A 19,772-nucleotide genomic window follows, 5' to 3' on the forward strand; every position below is an offset into this window, starting at 1 on the left:
ACTGCCTTCTCCTTGCTTTCATGTGAATTTAGAACTTTGGGGATGATTAGGGAGGTAACAGGCTAATCAGCATAAAGCCAGTCCACCTGAAACCTCTGCCTAAAACCAGTTCCACCTGTTTGCCTAAAAGTCAAACTAGTAATTTCTAAATAAGGCATTTTGCACCAGTTTTCCTAAGAGGCACTTCCAATGTAACATCACTTTTTTTTTTTTTTTTTTGGGGGGGGGGGGGGGATAGAGTCTGGCTCTGTCACCCAGGCTGGAGTACAGTGGTGTGATCTCGGCTCACTGCAACCTCTGCCTCCTGTGTTCAAGCAATTCTCCTGCCTCAGCCTCCTGAGTAGCTGGGATTACAGGCACCTGCCACCATACCCAGCTAATTTTTGTATTTTTAGTAGAGACGGAGTTTCACCATGTTGGCCATGCTGGTCTCAAACTCCTGACCTCAAGTGATCCGCCTGCCTGGGCCTCCCAAAGTGCTGGGATTACAGGTGTGAGCTACCGCGCCCAGCCGTAATATTGCATTTTAAAATCACTATCACAACTTGCAACATTTTGTCAATAATGAGATTGTTTTGTATGCTTGTGGGTGACTTTTTCTATTTTTCTCTCCTATTGAGCATTTTTATGACTTTTTAGGGAGTTTGTTTAAAGACTCTTTCTTTAAAATTGTATATTTCTAGCACTAAATACTTGTCAAATCTATAGGATTTCCCACGAGATTTATCAGATGAACCCATTTTGATCCCTCCTCTCTGTTTCTCACTGAGTTTTGCTCTGTACTATGTATGCCTGTGTGTACCTAATGGGTTTATTAACCAAATTAGCATGTACCCAATGTTCCCTTCTGTTCTGCAAGATATTGGCATTTTGACAACAAGCATGAAGTGAGACAGATGGGGCAGAATTATATTGAACTCTTTGCATTTTATTTTTCAGGCTATCTCATTTATCAAGCAACTCTACTTTGTGAAACATAAAATGATACAAACAAAGTCATTATCAAATGTATTTATTGCTGAAAACATAACATTTTTCAAGAAAGGCATACTGGCTAAAAAGTCCTGAAAGTGTTCAAAAGTAGATAAAATAGCAGAAGACACCCACCAAGGATACAAAACAATTTTTAGTAGCGATCCTGCATTTAATCAGCATGTTCTTAAATAAATTGTCTTTAAAAAATTCTTCAAATGACACTGCCAAAAAAATTAGGACACCCAAGCAGATGCCAGAAAACCTGTAAGTGGGCTGGATTTTCTGTGACCTGGTCATTAAGCATAGGGATTCATTTTGTGAGCTCATGGCAAATCGGTTTGAGGCCAGTTGACCTAGAACCTATTTGGGATGCAGGCACTTACCTCCCTGCACGTGCAATATGTGGGCATGGGGACAACCATGACCCCCAGGGGAAAGGAACGCCCCTCCTGAACATGACCTCCAAGAGTAAGGGCAAACTGTCAGCTTTTAACTGTTTATTATAAAGACATATTTACACAGAACAATCTTTACAAACACATTGAACACAGGGGAAGGGAACAATTTCTTAATGAACAGGGCCTTAATATCTTTGTATAAATTAGTATAAGAATCATAAACAACCACTTTAAATAAGGCAGCCCCCCCAGCCCACCCACTACCCTCTTCTGTTCCCTATCTCCCAGCTTTCTCAGCCATCCCCCACTTTCTCCCCTTCCCCACAGGGCTGGGCTTGGCTGCAGGTCATGGCAGGCCGATGAGGCAGGAGACACAGAAAGGAAGGGGGAAAGAAGGCCCAATCTCTGATGGGGGCGTCAGTGGCAGAAGAGACTTTTCTGGGCACCGACCAGTCCCCACTCCAAGCATGAGCCTTTAAGCAGCAGCAGCAGCAGCAGCAGCAGCAGCAGCAGCGTTAGCAGCAGCATAGGTAAAGGGGCTTGAGGGGAGGCAGATAGGCAAACATTGGGACTATTGTGGGACTTGGGGGGCCCTGACTCCCCCGTCCCCACACACACAAAGTTGGGCATCAGGCTCTTGTCTTCCCTTTCTCCTGCCTGGGAAGCCTGCTCAAGCAAAAGGGGAGAAAGCCCCCTCCAAGGAATGGCTGGTGACGGCCCCTCATGGAAGCTGGGGCCTCCGGGGGGAGAGGGTGCTATTCCTGCTGCACTTCCTCCCATCTTTCTTTCCTTCCTTCTCTTTCTTTGCTTTCTTTTCTTCCTCCTGCCCCTCCTTCCTTCTGCCCTTTCCTTCCTTCTTCTCCCCTCTCCGCCTCCCCCAAAGGAAAAGCCCTGGAAGGCAGGTCCGGTCAACATGAAGGGAAGGCCATGGAGTCCAATGATTGAAGGCTACCTCGGACTCCTGAAAACCACCCCTGGGGTTGAGCGGTAGTCTCAGTGCCTGAGCCGCCCCTATTAGAGTACCCTGGGTCTGGGAATGCTGCCAGTTATGGGGGCAGCTGGCCAGTTATGGAACCTTCCAGCCCAGCTGGGGAAATGGTGCAGCAGGGGTAGGTCAGGGAGGTGGGTGCAGCTCCGGCCCCACAACAGGACAGTTCACGGCCAGCTTGCCTCTCCCTTCCCTTCCCCTCCCAGCCACCCCCAGCCCCAGCCTCGGGAAAAGGCACTTCATTTGCTTTGAAAAGACATCATCAAGAGGGAAGAGGGCGTCATAAAGTAGGAGATGGGAGACCTGGTCCCCATCCCGGCTCTGCAATGACTCTGAGCAGGTCACTCCCCTCTCCAGGCTTCTGTTTTGCAGGCATTTGCCTAAGAAGGCTAAGTGATCTTCAGGGGTCCTGTCAGCTCTAATATTCTGTGATTCTTGGCAAAAACAACCTCTTGCTTGGTTTTTACTCCTGGGAGGGTATAGAGCCATGTCAGGCCCAGCACCCTCCCCTCCTGACCTGGAGCTTGGGCTAGCTGGGGACCGGGTGTGGGGGCAGGAAGAAGGGAGCATTGGGAGGCACAGTAAGGCAAGAGAAGTGACAAAGGACTTCACGGGCCCCTCTCCTTTACCTCTCCCTTAACTGAGCAAACGCCGATGCCCCACCCACTTCACCAGAGCTCCCCCCGCCACACTTCCGTGCCCCCAATGTGCCCTGTCTGGATCCCCGCAGCCAGCACCTCTTAACTAGAGTCTCTCCTTGCTTTTCTCTGCATTCCTCCCTGGAGGCCGGGTGAGGGGTCCAACTGACAGGAAAACAAGGGATCTGCTGGAGCCCACAGAAGGGAGCATTTCCACCCTGCACCCAGGGCAGACATGAGGAAGGAAGGCCCAAGTGAAGGTTTGGGGCATTAGATGAGACAGGCAGGCACTAGAGCGGAGGGGACCTGGAGAAGAAGGGAGGCTTTCTAGGGCTGGGTCTCCAAAGTCAGTCCAGGGAGGGGCCAGGAAGATGGACTGGACGGATCCTTGTGAGAGAACGGGAATCATCCAAACTATAGCCAGGAGCACGCCACTGGGGGAAGCAGGCAGGTGAGAAGAGCTGGGCCCATCGGTGGCTACAGCAGGTGCGAGGTGAGAGCTGAATGGACGTGAGGCCTCCAGAGAAGCAGACCAATCTATGGAGGAGACAGAACCGCAGGGGCTGGGCACTTGGGGGCCCCTTCAGTCCTAAGGAGACAAAAATGACAAGAGAGAAGTCATGGACATATCCTAGGCCAAAGGAACTCCCCAGGAAAGGAGAGGAGACCGCCTTCTCTCTCCCCCCAACTCCACTCAGCCCAAACCTCAAGCCCAAGGCCCCTGAGTTGGTGCCTGCCTGTCCCCACTGCAGTGGGACAGCCAGCAGACCAGGTGAGGGGCAGGCTTCAGCTCTCCTCTCTCTGCTGCCACCTTGGTTCTTCCCTCCTTCTCACAGCTCCGGGCAACCACAGCCACAACTGTCCTCTTGTTCTCTGCCTGAGAGCCCCTAGAGCTCTCTGCCTCTTTCCCCAACTCTGGCGACAATCTACACTGGACATCTGTAGGTTTGCCCTGGGCACCCCTCCCCAGCCATTAAGGTCCACCAGGATTTCTAGAAATCTCTAAGCAGGCCAGCCTCCCCAACCCCAGGCAGCAGGGTGGAAGGGAGACTGGCCCCAAGTATCAAGCCCCTCTCTGGGCCTCAGACGAGGAGACCGTCTGTAAAATAAAGGGGCTAGACAGCTGCCCCATAAGCTCTCTTGCCAGCTCTAAGCCCCCGTGAGTGTGGTGCCAGGACTGCTTGATGGATGTGTCTGGCCAGTGATGAGCGGCAGGGTCACCCGGCTTCTAGGCTGTCCCTCTCCCTCCACTTTAGCACTGTCCACTGAACAGAGGCTCAAGTACCTGCTTCAGAAAGGCATGGGTCCCTTATGGGAGAGGCGGGGCCGCTGGCGGCGGAATTTCCTCCGACCTCCCTGCCAGGGCCCTGGCCCATTCCTCGACCCTCTGGGCTGCACCAGGTGGCGGACATTGCCCTCTTCCAGCCCTTTCCCATCGGGAAGCGGCATCAGGGGCCCTGCGGGAAGGAGAAAGCCTGTTAGTGAGGAAGGTTGTTGGAAACGGGCAGGGGCTGCAGACCACAGGCCCGCGGGAGGGGTGGTCTGTCCACGTGGTGGCACTTCTCATAGATTTTCTTTGTTTCTCTTTTTCATATTCCATATTTTTCATATTCCATATTCTGCACTGTCCTGGGACAAACGGAACCTACTACTCACATCTTGCCATTGATGTAGCTGACTTTCTGTCCTTTTGGCAGTTATATCATGTTTCTGACAGGCACAAGTGGGTTCTTTCTTTGGAACGTCATTGGGGGTGTGCACTTTGGGGTGTCATGCCTGTACTTGGTTGGGGGGCAGGAGGCAGTAATCACCATGGCACCCCTGCAACTGGTACACTTCAAACATTTCAGACATATGACATTACAATGACCCTCCCACCGCCATGTACCCATCACCCAGATTCAACAGTTATCCAGATGGAGTCACATATGCTTTAGTTATCCCTTTTCTATTTTCCTTGACTGCAGTATTTTAAAGCAAATCCCGAACATCACGTCATTGTACTCCTACATCCTTTGATACGCAGGATGACCCACTTTTGAGTACTAGGGAGCTCATATCTCGCCCCTGGGTGTCTCATCGGTGGTTAGGCATCTCTAGGGGGCCAAGTCCTCCCAGTGGATGGGGCTGGGCCAGGCGGGTTAAGGGGGAGGGGTCTCTGACTCAGCCTGCCTCATGCTGTGACCAGATTTAGAGACCTGAGACCAGATTTAGAGACCAACAAATATTGCATGAATATTTGAGAATGAATAAATGAGAGAATGGTCACCTTCAGCAGCATGTCTGTGCACCAGGAGGGGGTGGGCTATTGCAGTTGGTACCTCCCCACCAATGCCCTACCTCCTGAAATTCCCAGATCACACCCTGCATCCTGTGTCTTATGTAAATTCTTTCCATTTCAATCCCAGCTGGCTTCTATTCTGCACTCTGGGGCTCCTCTTTACATCTGTCCACATCTGTCAGGAGGCTTAGAGTAGAAGCCTCCTGACACCAGACTGAGCCCTGACAATGGAATCCAAGTGGTGCAGTGAGGGAAAAGGCATGCAGGCCGACTCTCATGAAGCCTGCAGTCCATGCAGGGAAGCCGAGCTGCCACCCCCAAGACAAGCCTGGCTGGTGGTGGCAGGCAGTGTGCGGAGATGAGATGGTGCTGAGGAAGAGGCAGCCAGGCAGGGTACTTGTGCAATGCCCAGTACAGGCCTGCGCAGATACAGCATCTGAGGCCAGAGATAATGAATAACAGTCTCTCTCCCCCCGCACACCATCTGATTTGCCTGCATCTAGATCCCTGTCCCTCGAGCCCCATTGCCATCTACCCAGGAATTCCCACCACTTGCTCACAGTTTCCACAGAGCCTCCCATTGGCTGCTCACACCCCAATCATACCCCTGGCAGCTCCCCCTTCCCCTCTGTCTCTGCCTCCAACATCCCCACGCTCTGTTTCTTCCTTGGCTCCTTGGTTTTTGTGAGTCCTCCTCTGCTTGCACACAATTTCCAAGTGTTTAGCCTCCTCTTGGGCCAAAAGTGGGCAGGTTTGGCCTTAGGGCCCTCTTCCCGCAGGCTTCTGGGCCCGCAGTTCTCCCCACTCACACCCAGACATACCCACCCCCTCCACACACACATACACACATAAATACATATTCTCCAAGCCTGCACCCTCCTTCCCTCTTTCCCCAAGAAAAATGACCAGGCCCATGAGGCGATTGACTTGGGTCATTTGGTTAACTAGCCACATTTCCATGCCAACTTATGCCTTAAATTCATAACCTATGAGAATTAAAAGAAGAATTATCTTAGCACTTTGGAGCAGTAAGTATGGATGGAACAAGGGGGCTGCTTCTGTCTGACTGTCATAGAGCTACCCTCTTGGCGCCATCTGTGAGGGGGCTGGGGCTGGAGGGGGAGAGGAAGGAAAGACCTTCACTAAGCTCCCCACCGCAGCTGCTTCAGCCTCTGCCTTAGTTCTGGGGTCCCCACAAGGCTCACCCTGATCACGGAGGGCGGATCTAAATGATGCTGATAAGGAGCAGGGGAAGAACCTAGGGGCCTTGTGAAGTGAACCCAGTCAACACTTGGCTCTCACCTCTGCACCTTCGACTGCTGGGGGTGCAGAAGGGATAGGGCAGTGGTGCAGGCCATTGTAGCTCAGGGTGGTGGCAGACATGGAGAAGAGAAGCACAGTGCCAGGAGGGGGAGGGCATCATCTCCATGTGCTCAGCACCCAAGATTGTGAGTGTCTGTGGCAGTCAGAAAGGGAGGGCTAGAGGCCATATGTCAGGATGGGGACCAGGGTTGGTGGCTCTGACTCTGGCCAGGAAGATGTCTAGACTCTAGGTCTGCAGAGAAGAACCACTCTGAGCTGACTGAGCCCCCAGCCGGGCCCTGGAGAGCAGCCCCGGGCTTCTTGCATCCCTCCCATTGGGTTGGGGACTCATTGTCCTCAGCATCACCGAGATCTGCCGGCTCCTCCCGCACTCTGAGTCCATCACCCACCTGTTTCCTACTTTTGATTCTGAGTCTGACCCACCATCAGATAAGCTGATACCTGAAACCCTGGCTTTATCCTGTCTAAAGGAACAAATTAGAGGCTGTTGATTCTCATCACTGCAGAGGTCTTGACTGTACAAAAGAATTCCCCTTTCGAAATGGAGGCCAGGCCTAATGCACTTGAATATTTTCTTCCAGCTCATTTGCTACGTAAAAGGAGGCTGGAGCAATCCTCCAAACAATCTCCAGCCTAGAGAGATTGGAGCCATTGCCTGCTGAAGTGCCATCAGCCACGAAGCTACAGCATCTCCATGCTGAGAACCACAGTCAGGGGGAGGACAGGATTTGACTTTCATGCTATCTGAGCTCCAAGCCTGCCAACGCACAAAGAGGTACTTGCGACTTTTCAGGAACATGCCAGTCTCATCAGGAATGATGCACCTGTTTCTCCTCTCTCAGTCTGGCCTGTCTTGTGACGACTTTAAAAGCCCAAATGTATGCTCCGGTGGGGACCCCGCTGGCAATGCCCCTCCACTGCTCTGTGGTCCTGCATGTGTCTCTTTGTCTGCCCAGCCCCCCATCCCAGTCGCCTTCTCCAGGGCCCTGTGCTGTCTCCAGTGCCAGCTTTGCTGCCCTGGGATACATCATGCTCTGTCTGGTGGCCCTCTGCTTCCCTTGCCTTAGTTCTTTGCGAGGAGAGGCCTGGCTCAGGTTACACGGGTGCTTAGTGCTGAGGACTGGGGATGGAGTAGAGATGGCCTTCCCTGAGCAGGAGGGGTACAGTAGGCTCTCCTCACACTCCCACTGTGACTGCAGGCTTTGAGCTGGGCCTGCGGAGGGGGAGGAGAAGGAGAAAAAGAGGGGTGCTCAGAGACCGAGGGACACTTGGCCCTGACCCAGGAGTTCTCAGACTCACAAGAGCAAAGTGTATCCCAGGTCAGGGGGCAGTGGAGGAGTGTACGTGGTGGTAGCGGGGTGATGAGAGGTGGCGTGGAGAGGGGTCGGGGGTGGACATTCCAAGTCAGGACAGACCGTGGAGAGGAGGAAGTGTGGTTTTCAGGCTGGAACTTTGACTGAGGACTCTGGCTGGGGACAGCATGCCAGTCCGGGCCAAGGACAAAGTGGTTCTGGGATTCCTGCTTCTAACCCAGGACAGGAGCCAGCGGGAGCAGGACATGTGTACCTGGACCCTTGGCTGGTGGCCACCTCCAGGGACATGCCCTTCCTTGGCTCCAGGAGAAGTCAGGGAGTAGAGAAGTCAGTGAGAGCCCTGAAAGTTTTCAGCACGAGGCTTGAGCAAAAGGTGAGGGCAACGAATTTATCCAAATCAGAGTGGACAGATGACCTAATGAAGACGGGGGAATTAAAGCACGAAGTGGCAGGCTCTGGACCAGCCACACGGTGTTCGGGCATTCTGGCTGACTTCCCTTCCCTTGAAACCAGCTCTCTCCCCTTTGCTAGTACTGTCCCAATGGCTGGAACCCAGGAGGCTCTGAGTGGTTGCCTATTGGCCAGGGGTCTCCCCACAGCCTCTGGGGGGAGCATCAAGTGTGCAGATCCAGGAGCCCTACCTTCCTCTGGAACACTCTCTGCACCCAGTCTTTTTCTTCCCTGAAGGCACCACCCTGGACTATTTGCCCATGGTGGTATTGTGCAAGTGTCGTGCCTTGCCAATGACAACAGATGGTAGGCTTCCTGAGGACAGGCTGGTATGGTGTATCATTCGTATCTTACATTCGTATCTTTTGCTCCCTCTGTTACCTGCCTGACAGGAGTTTCTGTGGAAAAAGCCTGCCCACTGCTTACTGTGGTGGTGCCTCCCTTCGTGCTCAGGTCTTGAATAGAGAAATCACCGGCCAGCTACCTGGAGGCAGGAGGTGCCAGCCCCAACCACCGCACCTTTCTGAGAAGCCAGGCAGTGTTCCCAGAGCCACAGCAGGGCCAAAAAGCAAGAGCAGAGAAAGGAGGTGGCCTGCGATAAGAGGCAGGCAGAGCTGGCTGGGTCCCTCAGAGGCTCCTGGGCTGCATGCCATCCTTCTGTTCTGGAGGGTTTGGAACCACTTAGGGCCCTGTGCCCTTGCCCTAGGAAACTCACTGCCCTGCCTTCTCCTTCTTTCTGCTCCCACCTCCCTGTGACTCCAGCCATGGTCCTGGCGTTAGTCCACCTGGTCTTGGCCTTCCCCTTGTGTGGTGCCAGGCAGGCAGCAATGACAGCCAGATCATAGGACTGTGGCAGCTGGAGGTGGGAGCTGGCAGCCCCAGGAGATATTGACACACAGAGGACAGGCAGCCTGGGATGGGGCTGCTGGGGCATGGGTGGGGACCAGGCTAGGGGCGGACATGGGCACTAGTGCCAAGTATTGGCAGGTGAGGGCAAAAGGACTCCCCTTTCCTGAGCTGCAGGGAGGGGTCGGGTCAGGTGCTGTGCTTCCTCCTTTGGTGCCTAGCGACAGGGAGACTAAGGTGAAGAAGCATGCCCATGCCTGGGACATAAAGGAAGGCTGGAGCCAGGATGTAAGAGAACCAAGTCTCTGGGGGTGGGATGGAGGCTATGGGGAGGGCATCCTGTGCAGGGGAGGAGACCAGCCAGGACCTTGGGGTTAGGGAGGAGAAGACCAGCCCAGCCCGGCTGGGCCCGGCCCTGCCTGGGGGAGGCTGCCTCTGCTCACACATGCAGGCCGAAAGGAGCAACAGCTGGGCTCCATGCCGCCACCCCCTCCGCGCACTCCTGCCTATGCAACAAGTGTCACGTCTGCATGTTGGCACATCATCCCCGGTTTCCCGCGCCCCTGGACTGGCAGGAGGCTCCCAGCCTTCAGGGACCAGAAGACATTCAACATGGGAGCCCAGCCCACTCGACTCTGGTCAGTTCCTTCCATCGATCCACGAGGGAGCGGGCATGTCCCCCGCCTCCACCTCCACCACGCGGGGTGCAGGGCGTGGGACACGCGGCGCACACCTGTGGTCCTGAGCTCCTGGGACCGCGAGCGATGGTTAGGAGGGACAAGGTGACGGGCAGGTGATGCCAAAGGCCGAGTTGAGCCCCGCAAAAGAAGCGGTCCTTGCGGCCAGCCGCCCCATGGCTCGGGGCGCCCTGTCAATCTGCTGCCTGGCGCTGGCCGGCGCGTGGCTGCTACTGCACGGCTCGCGCCGGGCTCCCCGGGAGGCGGAGAGAGTGCGAATAGGGCGGAGGGAAAGGAGCGCGCCGGCTGCAGCCCGGGCGAGCGGGAGGGCGCGCACTCACCTCCACACACCGCGGTCAAGGAGAGCCAGAGCAGCAGGAGCGCCTGCACGCAGAGCCGCAGATTCATGCTGCTCCTCGGGCCGCCGCGGCCCCGGCGAGCCGGCGCGGGGGAGGAGAGGTCGGGCGCCCGGAGGCCAAGAAAGGCGCGAGCCGCGGCTGGCGCGTGCGGGCGCGGAGCCGGGAGGCTACCGGGCCGCTGAGTGTGCGCGCTGAGCCCCGCCGCTCCCGCTGGCCGCCTCCGCTCTTCTGCAGCCTCCTCTCCCGCCGCGGGGCAGCGCCGCGAAGCTGGCCCCGGCGGCTCCGGGAGCGGCAGCGGCGAGCTCTTTCTTAGCGGCTGGCTGCTCGGCCGCGGCTGCAACTGCCCGTGACCCCGGCTGCCAGCGACAATGCTCCCCGCTCACTCCAGGGGCTGCATTTTGTAGCTTGTGGCTTGGCCGCGAGCCCACTTGGTCATGTGGTCATCGGGAGGGCTAGAGGGGGGGGCAGGAAGAGGGAGAGGGAGGGAGAGGGAGCGAGCCTCCCGCACCGCCCCCCTCCAGGCACGCACTCTGCAGCCCCAGCCCGAGCGCGAGCGCGAGAGGGAACCCCGAGGTGGCCCCACAACAAAGGCTGCGCGGCCTCTCTGACAACCCACAACCGCTCCCCGGACAATGCCCGCCTGGCCGGGGGCCAGAGGGTTTGCAGAGACCTGAAGGATTTCAAACACAGGAAGCATTTGGGGCGGTGGAGGGGCACACTTAACCCTTTCTCACCTTGCTACCTGGGCGCTTAGGGAAGGACTCAGTCTGGGTTGCCTTCACTCACGCCCTCTACCTCTGACCCTGACCCTGGTCCTTGCCCTTGCCGCTGGCCAGCTTCAAGGGTTTGGTCAAGACACCCAAACACTGGCCCTCCTCTCTCCTCTGCATTTTCAACTGGCTTTGAATTGGGGGTGACTGCCTAGGCTTGTGCCCAAGGCTTGATTAATTGCCCAGGACCCTCATGTTCCCTGCATCCCTCAGGAGGCACCCTCTACCTGGAATGTCCCCACCCCACCTTTCCGTGAGCAATTCATTATTTGCAGCAGCACCTCAAATCCCATCGCATCCAGAAGCCTTCTCAGGATAACACTAATCCAGCAGGGGCTGCCCCTCAGCTCCTCCCCACTGTTGGGACATGGGACAGCTCCTATGGTGTCTCTTTCTTGTTCCCTGGAGCTGTCCTCATTCTAGTTCCCCATCTTCGTAAGAGGCAGGTGGTTTACCCAACTCCACACAGTCAAGGCTGGATTCATTTTGCGTGTACTTGGGATTCCGGTTTAGAAGCGGGTCCTGAAGTTGTTTGCCTTTCTAGACTAGATTGTTAGCTGCTTCTATAGCTTGGGAACTCCCAAGGCATGGGGCTGCTTCCCTCATTGGACTGGGAACCCCCTAAGGTAGGATACTGTCTTCTCACTCTTCTGGATCTCTCCAAAGTCCCCAATATCTTGCTCTGCACATAGGTGGCACTCAACACATATTAAAAGACTGAATCGAAAGGTGTCTCCACCTTTCAGCAAGCCAGGCAGTTTGCTTGAAGTGTAAGTCCAGATTTACACAAAAGATACATTAGACAGGGTGCGTGTGTGCCATAAAAGACATGAGAGACCACGGCATACTTAAAATATCTTTGAAATGTTTCAAAAATCCTATATATACACAATGTATTTATTATCAGTCTCTCTCCACCAAAAGGGTTACCTCCACAAGGGAGGGATCTTTGCTTTGTTCACAGCTGTGTCCCCAGACCTAGAATAGTGCCTGCGACATGACTGGTACTCAATACATAATTTTGAATATATGAATGAAATTTTCAAAAACATCTTTACTGCCTAAATTCAGGTAGCAGGAAGGGAATAAGATAAGGTTCTCATTAATAGCCTATGGCCCATTAACCACACTCAAGTAAAAAAAAAGCATGTGAAGCATGGCACCTCTCTTCATCCTTGAGACCCAGGATATGAGTAGCAGGCATGGGTAGCAGGAGATCATTCTCCCTTCGCTGTTGCCCTGGAAAGAGTTTTCTTTGTTTTCTTTCTTTCTCTTTTCTTTCCTTTTTCTTTTTTCTTTCTTTCTTTCTTTTTTTTTTTTTTTTTTTTGACGGAGTTTTGCTCTGTCACTTAGGCTGGAGTGCAATAGCGCTATCTCGGCTCACTGCAGCCTCTGCTTCCTGGGTTCAAGCAATTCTCCTGCCTCAGCCTCCTGAGTAGCTGGGATTACAGGCATGCACCACCACGCCCGACTAATTTTGTATTTTTAGTAGAGACGGGGTTTCACCATGTTGGTCAGGCTGGTCTCGAACTCCTGACCTCAGATGAGCCACCCGCTTCAGCCTCCCAAACTGTTGGGATTACAGGCGTTAGCCACCATGCCTAGCTGGAAAGCGTTTTCTAACCAGGAGGAGAAACACCTGGCTTCTAGTCTCCACCCTCATTTGCTGTAGGGCCTTGCCATCATCACCTAAACTTACTGGGGTTCATGGAGGTAATAATCTCTGCTCTACCCACTTCAAAGTTGTTATGGGATTAAGTGAGGTAATGTGCCTGAAGGTACCGTGCAAATTAAGAATAAGCTCTTGCAGGGTTATTTTTAGGAACCTTGGTGCTCCAATCCTTGATTGGGCAAGCCCATGCACACCCAAATAAGTGTCCCCCATAACTAGGTTAATAGAAGCCTTCATATTTAATTGCACGTTTACTAGGGTGTGTATGGCATATTGCTAAGTGGTTGGAACACAGCGCTTTCCAATACAATAGCTACTAACCACATTTCCAATGAAGTTTAAAATTCACTTCCTCAGTTCCACTGGCCACGCTTCAATTGCCCATATGTGGCTAGTGGCTACTGTATTGGACAGCACAGAATAGAATCTTCAATCACTGCAGAAAGTTCTATTGGTTAGAGCATTCATTCATTCTTCTTTTTTCTATAATCCATTTTCCCACCCTACCTAGCCTTCAAAATGTACAAGGTGAGGGAAAAAAAAACAAAAGCAAACCAATAGAAATTCAAGCCAAGCTGAAGGCATGCGTTTACAGTAAGATTTAAAGATCTGACACTTGGGAGAATCATTTTTTAATTGAATCCTTCTCTTCATTTAACCAAATTACATCCATTTTTTTTAGAGGCAGGGTCTTGCTCTGTTACCCTAGGCTGAAGTGCAGTAGTGCGATAACAGCCCAATGCAGGCTCAAACTTCTAGGCTCAAGTGATCCTCCCACCTCAGCCTCCCAAGTAGCTGGGCCTACAGACGTGCACCACCATACCAGGCTAATTTTTAAATTTATTTTTATTTTTTGTAGAGACTGAGTCTTACTATGTTTCTCAGGCTGGTCTTAAACTCCTGGTCTCAAGCAATCCTCCCATCCCGGCCTCCCAAAGTGCTGGGATTACAAGTGTGAGTCACCATGCCTGGCCGCATCTGTTTTTGTAGTCCCAGATCCAAGATTTCATCTTCTTTCTCAGGACACCCTTGCCCACGGTGACTTTGCCCTTTCCATAACAGCTATGGCTGTACCTTTCATTGGTAGATGCTCTCACAGTGCATCGGGAACACTTTTGCATCTGCACACCGTGCTCTACGGGCCTGCTGTAATTCTGCAGACAGGACCCATCACCACCATATCCATTCAGGGGTCAAGGCCCATGAGGCAAGGAATGCAGCTCTGATTGCCCACTCTGAACCCCTTGTAGGCTCCCAGATATCTTAATATCAGATTGAAATGACCAGTTTTCGAATATCTGTGTCTATTTGCCAGACTTTAAGGTCACTGCTGTGATAGCATCTAGCACAATGCCTGGCACATAATTGATACTTCGTAACTGCCTGTCAGGTAAGCAACTGTTGGCCCAACTCTGTGCTGTCTTTTGTTCAGGATGATACTATTGAATGAATATCAACAGGATAAATGTTTTAAGGCATAAGTCTCCAATCCCTGGGCCATGGACCGCTATGGCTCCCTGTTCTATTAGGAACCAGGCCTCACAGCAGGACGTGAGCAGCAGATGGGCCAGCGAAGCGTCATCTGTATTTACAGCCACTCTCCATTGCTCCCATTACCACCTGAGCTCCACCTTCTGTCAGATCAGCAGTGGCATTACATTGTCATAGGAGCATGAACCCTTTTGTAAACTGCATATGTGAGGGATCTAGGTTGCATGTTCTTTATGAGAATCTAATGTTTGATGATCTGTCACTGTCTCTCATCACCCCCAGATGGGACCATCTAGTTGTAGGAAAACAAACTCAGGGCTCCCATTGATTCGACATTGTGGTGAGTTGTAGCATTATTTCATTATATATTACAAAAAAAAATAATAGAAATAAAGTGCACAATAAATATAATGCACTTGAGTCATCCTGAAACCATCCCTCCTAACCCTAGTCCATGGAAAAGTTGTCTTCCATGAAACCAGTCCCTGATGCCAAAAATGTGGGGACCACTGTTTCAAGGTATTTCTCTGGAGGTGGGAAGGAGGTACATGAAACTGTCCACACTCTCCTGCCCTGAGGCAGCAAGTAGCTATGAAATTGCTGGAAGCATTGCTGCATTTGGGGCTCAGGACCTGTGGTCAGCAGCAAGACTCAGTTTCCAGTCAAGGTGAGGGACAAACCTGGGGGCAAGGGTAGGACTCAGTGCATTGTTGGGGACAGAAGTGAGATAGCTGACCTATGTGAGTTCAAAGTGTGACTTGCCCCCCTCATCAGAGCTATGCACATGCTATTCAGTTCTGCTTATTGTCCTATGTCACCACCAGCCACTGCTGTTCAGTTGACTCATCCACGTCTCTTGTGGGTTAAAGTGAACAGTGTGAGGCATTAAAAAGAACTCAGCTTTTGGAGTTTCACATAACTGAATTCAAATCCTGCCCCTCAACCCCATTCGTTAGCTGTGTGACCTTGGGCAAGTTATTTAGCTTCTCTGAGGCTCCGCTTTTTCCTCTGTTAAATGAGGATAATAATGGTACCTAATTTTTTATGTGCTAAGGTTTGAATGTATGTGTCCCTCCAAAATTCATATGTTGAATTTTTTTGTTTTTGTTTTTGGAGACGGAGTTTCACTCTTGTTGCCCAGGCTAGAGTGCAATGGTACAATCTTGGCTCACCGTAACCTCTGCATCCCAGGTTCAAGCGATTCTCCTGCCTCAGCCTCCAGAGTAGCTGGGATTACACGCATGTGCCACCACATCCGGCTAATTTTTTGTATTTTTAGTAGAGATGGGGTTTCTCCATGTTGGTCAGGCTGGTCTCGAACTCCTGACCTCAGGTGATCCCCCCCGCCTCGGCCTCCCAAAGTGCTGGGATTATGGGATTACAGGCGTGAGCCACCATGCCCGGCCTCATATGTTGAAATTAAAAGCCCAAGGTGATGTGTTAAGAAGAAGGGCCTTTTGAGATTGATTAAGTCATGAGGGTTCCACCCTCATGAATGAATTAGTGCTCTTATAAAAGAAGTTGGAAGGGGCACCCTAGTTCCCTTTTTGCCCTTCTGTCCCTTATGTCATATGAGGACACAGTGTTTGTACCCTCCAGAGGAAGCAGCATTCAAGACACCATCTAGTAAGCACAGACTGGGCCCTCATCAGACACAGAAACTGCCAGCACCTTGATCTCAGACTTCCCAGCCTCCAGAACTGTAAGAAATAAATTTGGATTATTTATAATTACCCAGTCTTGAGTATTCTGTTATAGCAACAGGAATGGACAAAGACATTATGTTTGGGAGATTAAATGAGATAATGTATGTAAAATATTTAGCACAGTCCCCTGCTCATTCGATGTTAGTTTTCTCCCCTTCCTGACCTGCCTCTCCCCCCACCTTATTCACTTTTATATTCTCACCAGCAGTGTTGTTGCCCAAAGCAAATACTCAATAAATGTTTGTTGAATGAAAGAAGGAATTGTATATTCTTGTTAATAATTGCTCTAGGTTTATGATCCATATCAAGTGTCTTTATTTGGGCAAAATCATCACAACTTGTCCAACTGGTTCTTAGATGGGTCAACACTAACAGCTAACAGACATACACAAAGATGTGACCATCTTCCCTCCCCTCATTGTGTAGTAGTTATTTTTACTGGATTAGTGCAAAAAGTGGAGTGGGGAGAGGACATCTGAAGAAGGATGAACCTGGCCAGCAATCAGAGAGATTTCACAACAGCAAGAGCCCCAACCCCCTCATTATGCAGATGGAGAAACTGAGGTCCAGAAAGGTAAAGTGACTTACCCAAAGCTACACAGAAAGCTGGTGGCAAAGTCAGGACGGAGCCTAGGTTCAACTAAATCCCAACTCCTGTTTTTCCTTCTGTGTCTTCCCAGCATAGAAGTAGTGTTCACTGGCCAAGCAGTCCCCTAGCTGGCTGCATAGGCACAACAAAAAGACTGTGGTTAGGCACAGGATTCTCATTCCATAGGCCAGCCCTTTTGGAGCATCTCAGAATGAGTCTTCCCATTGTCACTCATCTAATTTGTTCCTTAAGACATAAGCTAAATTAATGAGCAAAAGAAGTTCAGTAGCAGCAACATTGGGAAAAAGTATTTAAGAAGAACTTCAAAGCTTACCCTGCCTCTGAAGCTCCTTAACAGGAACTTGGGGGAAAAAAGCACAGGCTAGCTGCTAGTTGATGCCTCACTAACTAGCTTCATGACAAATTATCTTTGCTCAGTTAACCACCACCAGAGAACATGAATTTTTCACTTTCTCATTACTATTTGTCTTTCTGATACTAACGGCTAGAGTTGAGCTTTCTAACTCATCTATAACCACCAGAGCAGCCAGCACAATGCTTGCCATAGAGTAGTAGATGCTTAAGCCGTATTCATGGATTCACTTTCCCATTCTGGGTGTGAGACCATTTAAATCAGAGGACATGATGTTCATTATGTGAAACTTAGCCTGGAACTTTGTGAATCAAAAGATCCTAATGATCATTTTGAGGGAATAATCTCCTTGTTGGACTTTGCTGGGGTTTCTTCTTCAGCTAACTGTATGATTCTTGTCTTGATGTGCAACACCTCTTAATTCTGATCACCAGCTAGGTCCTAAGCCTGGCCACAGACTGAGATCTTGTCTTTCACACTTGCCCTCTTCTCAAGCACACAGAGTCAAATACTAACCATCACAAGGTATCACGTTTGCAAAAATTAGAGAAGTAACCATTTTGCAGCATAACCACATTATCTCTATTCACATCTCAAGTGTTTAATACTGTATTCAAGTCACTACATGCTAATTTCTTTCCATGGGGCACCTTTCAGCCACTGCCTCATGGGCTCCAACTGCCCTAGAAATGCTTATTCCATTTCTCTGTTTCTTCCAACCTCTTTGCAAACTACATACCTTCTCAGATTGTCTGATATATTTAAGGAACACCAGGGGTTCCCACAGATATGCCTTCCTTGACACAACACCCAAGTTCCTGAAAAATGTTATGTCAATGGAATTCAGATAATCAGCTATATTTCAAATGTCTTTGAAGGGTTCACAGTTTATTAGCTGAATAAGTCCTAAGAGAGATTCTCTGAGGTGAAGAACTGTTTCTCTGTTCCTGCCCCCAGCCCAGCCCAGCTCCACAGAATTACCCCCTTTTCCCTACATCCTGCTTAATTCCTTCTGATCCTCTCCCATAGCCACACAGGTCCCCGTTCCTCCTGTTTGTCTTTCAAAGCAGTTTCATTTCCTCTGCATATCCTCTATGACGTCTCCCAGGAGCCTCCATCCTTCCTCTCCTCTATGGTCTATAAATACCCTGGTCTCCCAGGGGAGGCACGTGAATTCCTTCCTTACGCAGCAAGGCCCTGTGAGTTAGGATAGCCACTCCTAAAGGAGCAGGTTTATCTCCAAAGTCCATTGAACCTTTCTTCCTCTCGCTTTGCTGGTTAATATTATCTGGGCTTATATCATGTAGGATATTATATGTCTCAAATCTGGCACCTTTGTTTGCAGAGCCAGGGCAAAGACTGTTGAGGACACAGTATTGAGTCTATGACCAGTTCCGTTATGGGCTTAGAGTTCTGGGTCAAATAAGGTCAAAGTCAGAGAGATAATGAGGTCAGCTTTGTTCTATCCCTAACTCAAGTTTGGATTGACACCAGTCACTACCTGAATCCTAACCATGGCCAGAGACTGAGATCTTTTGAGGTTCTTACTTTTTGACTTTCATACATTTCCATACACATAAAGAGAGAGTCAAATATTGTACTAAAATTTAAAAGGTAACACTTTTGGAGAAAAAAGAAAGAAAACTAGCCATCTTACAGCAAAACTCCATGTGTTAATTTCTCAGGGCTGCTATGACAAATTACCACAAACTTCGTGGCTTAAAACAACATAAGTTTATTTCTTCTCACTTCTGGAAGCCAGAAATCTGAAATCAAGAAAGCTCTAGGGTGAGAAGTTTATGATAAATTAGTGAAGTGATAGACGTGTAAATTAGTTTGATAGAATCTTTCTACAATGTATGCATAGATCAAAACCTCACATTGTACCCTATAAACATGCACAATTATCATTTGTCAATTAAAAATGAATAAAGAGAAAATGAAAGTGTAAGGGAGGATTCTTCCTTGCCTCTTTCATACCCTGGTGGCTCCAGGCATTCTTTGACTTAGGGCTGCATCCCTCCGATCTCTGCCTCCATCTTCATCTTCACATGACCTGACCCTTTTGTCTATGTGATATCCTTCTGCCTCTCTAGGGTCTCACTCTGTTGCCCAGGCTGGAGTGCAGTGGTGTGATCATACATAGCTCACCATTACCTAGAACTCCTGGCCTCAAGCAATCCCCCTGGCTCAGCCTCCTCAGTAGCTAGAGCTGCAGGTGATTTTTTATTTTTTATTTTTTTTTGTAAAGACAGGTCTTGCCATGTTACCCAGGCTGTTCTCAAACTCCTGGCCTCAAGTGATCCTCCCACCTTGACCTCCCAAAGTGCTGGGATAATAGGCGTGACTGCTTCACTCTTATAAAGATTGTCAGCATTGGATTTAGGGCCCACCTGGATAATCCAGTATATGTCTCTTTTGAGATCCTTAACCTTTTTTACACCTGCAAAGACCATTTTCAAATGAGGTGTCAAATTTACAGGTTCCAGGGGTTAGGACATAGACATATCTTTTGGGGGGCTACTGTTCAACCCATTACATCCCACTACCTCCATTTATATTTCTGGCATGCTGGAATCAACACAGCATGAACTTTCTGCCAATTTAACCTCCAAATATCTGTCAAATCTACACTTCTCTATGTTTCTGCTGCCCTATTCTTGTTCCAGTCCTGTCATTCCTCACACATCATTCTCCATAGCAACCAGAATGGTTATGCCAGTTGGCTTGAAAACCTTCTGTGGCTCATGGCTCTTAGAACCAAGACCAAACTCTTAACCATGGCATGCAAGGCCCTGTATAATCTAGCCCCTACCCACTTCGCCAGCCTCTTCTCTTGCCTCTCATCCTCTTTCTATCTGCAATGCCATGTCCCTCCTGTCACAGTGCCTTCCCAATACTTTTTCCTCCTACTGAATGGTTC

The 19,772-nt window shown here is 50.5% G+C and overlaps 1 protein-coding gene across 1 annotated transcript; it reads right to left on the reverse strand.

Moving 5' to 3' along the window:
* Positions 1–996: 996 nt before the first annotated feature.
* APLN (apelin) lies at positions 997–10,622 on the reverse strand. Its single transcript, XM_032757594.2, has 3 exons — positions 10,231–10,622; positions 4,285–4,456; positions 997–3,588 (listed from the first exon to the last, which is right to left on the reverse strand). The coding sequence occupies exons 1-2, from the start codon at positions 10,295–10,297 to the stop codon at positions 4,290–4,292; spliced, it is 234 nt and encodes a 77-aa protein (XP_032613485.1). The 5' UTR covers positions 10,298–10,622; the 3' UTR covers positions 997–3,588; positions 4,285–4,289.
* Positions 10,623–19,772: the final 9,150 nt, after the last annotated feature.

Source organism: Hylobates moloch, unplaced genomic scaffold, assembly GCF_009828535.3.
Source record: "Hylobates moloch isolate HMO894 unplaced genomic scaffold, HMol_V3 SCAFFOLD_7, whole genome shotgun sequence".
Taxonomy (NCBI): domain Eukaryota; kingdom Metazoa; phylum Chordata; class Mammalia; order Primates; family Hylobatidae; genus Hylobates; species Hylobates moloch.

What these genes read in the sequence shown, in the direction of transcription:
- APLN (XM_032757594.2), bottom strand. Translation starts at nt 10,297, where the DNA reads ATGAATCTGCGGCTCTGCGTGCAGGCGCTCCTGCTGCTCTGGCTCTCC. An exon ending in CTTGACCGCGGTGTGTGGAG is followed by an intron (nt 4,457 to 10,230) that starts GTGAGTGCGCGC and finishes TCCTTCCCGCAG; the next exon opens with GGCCCCTGATGCCGCTTCCC.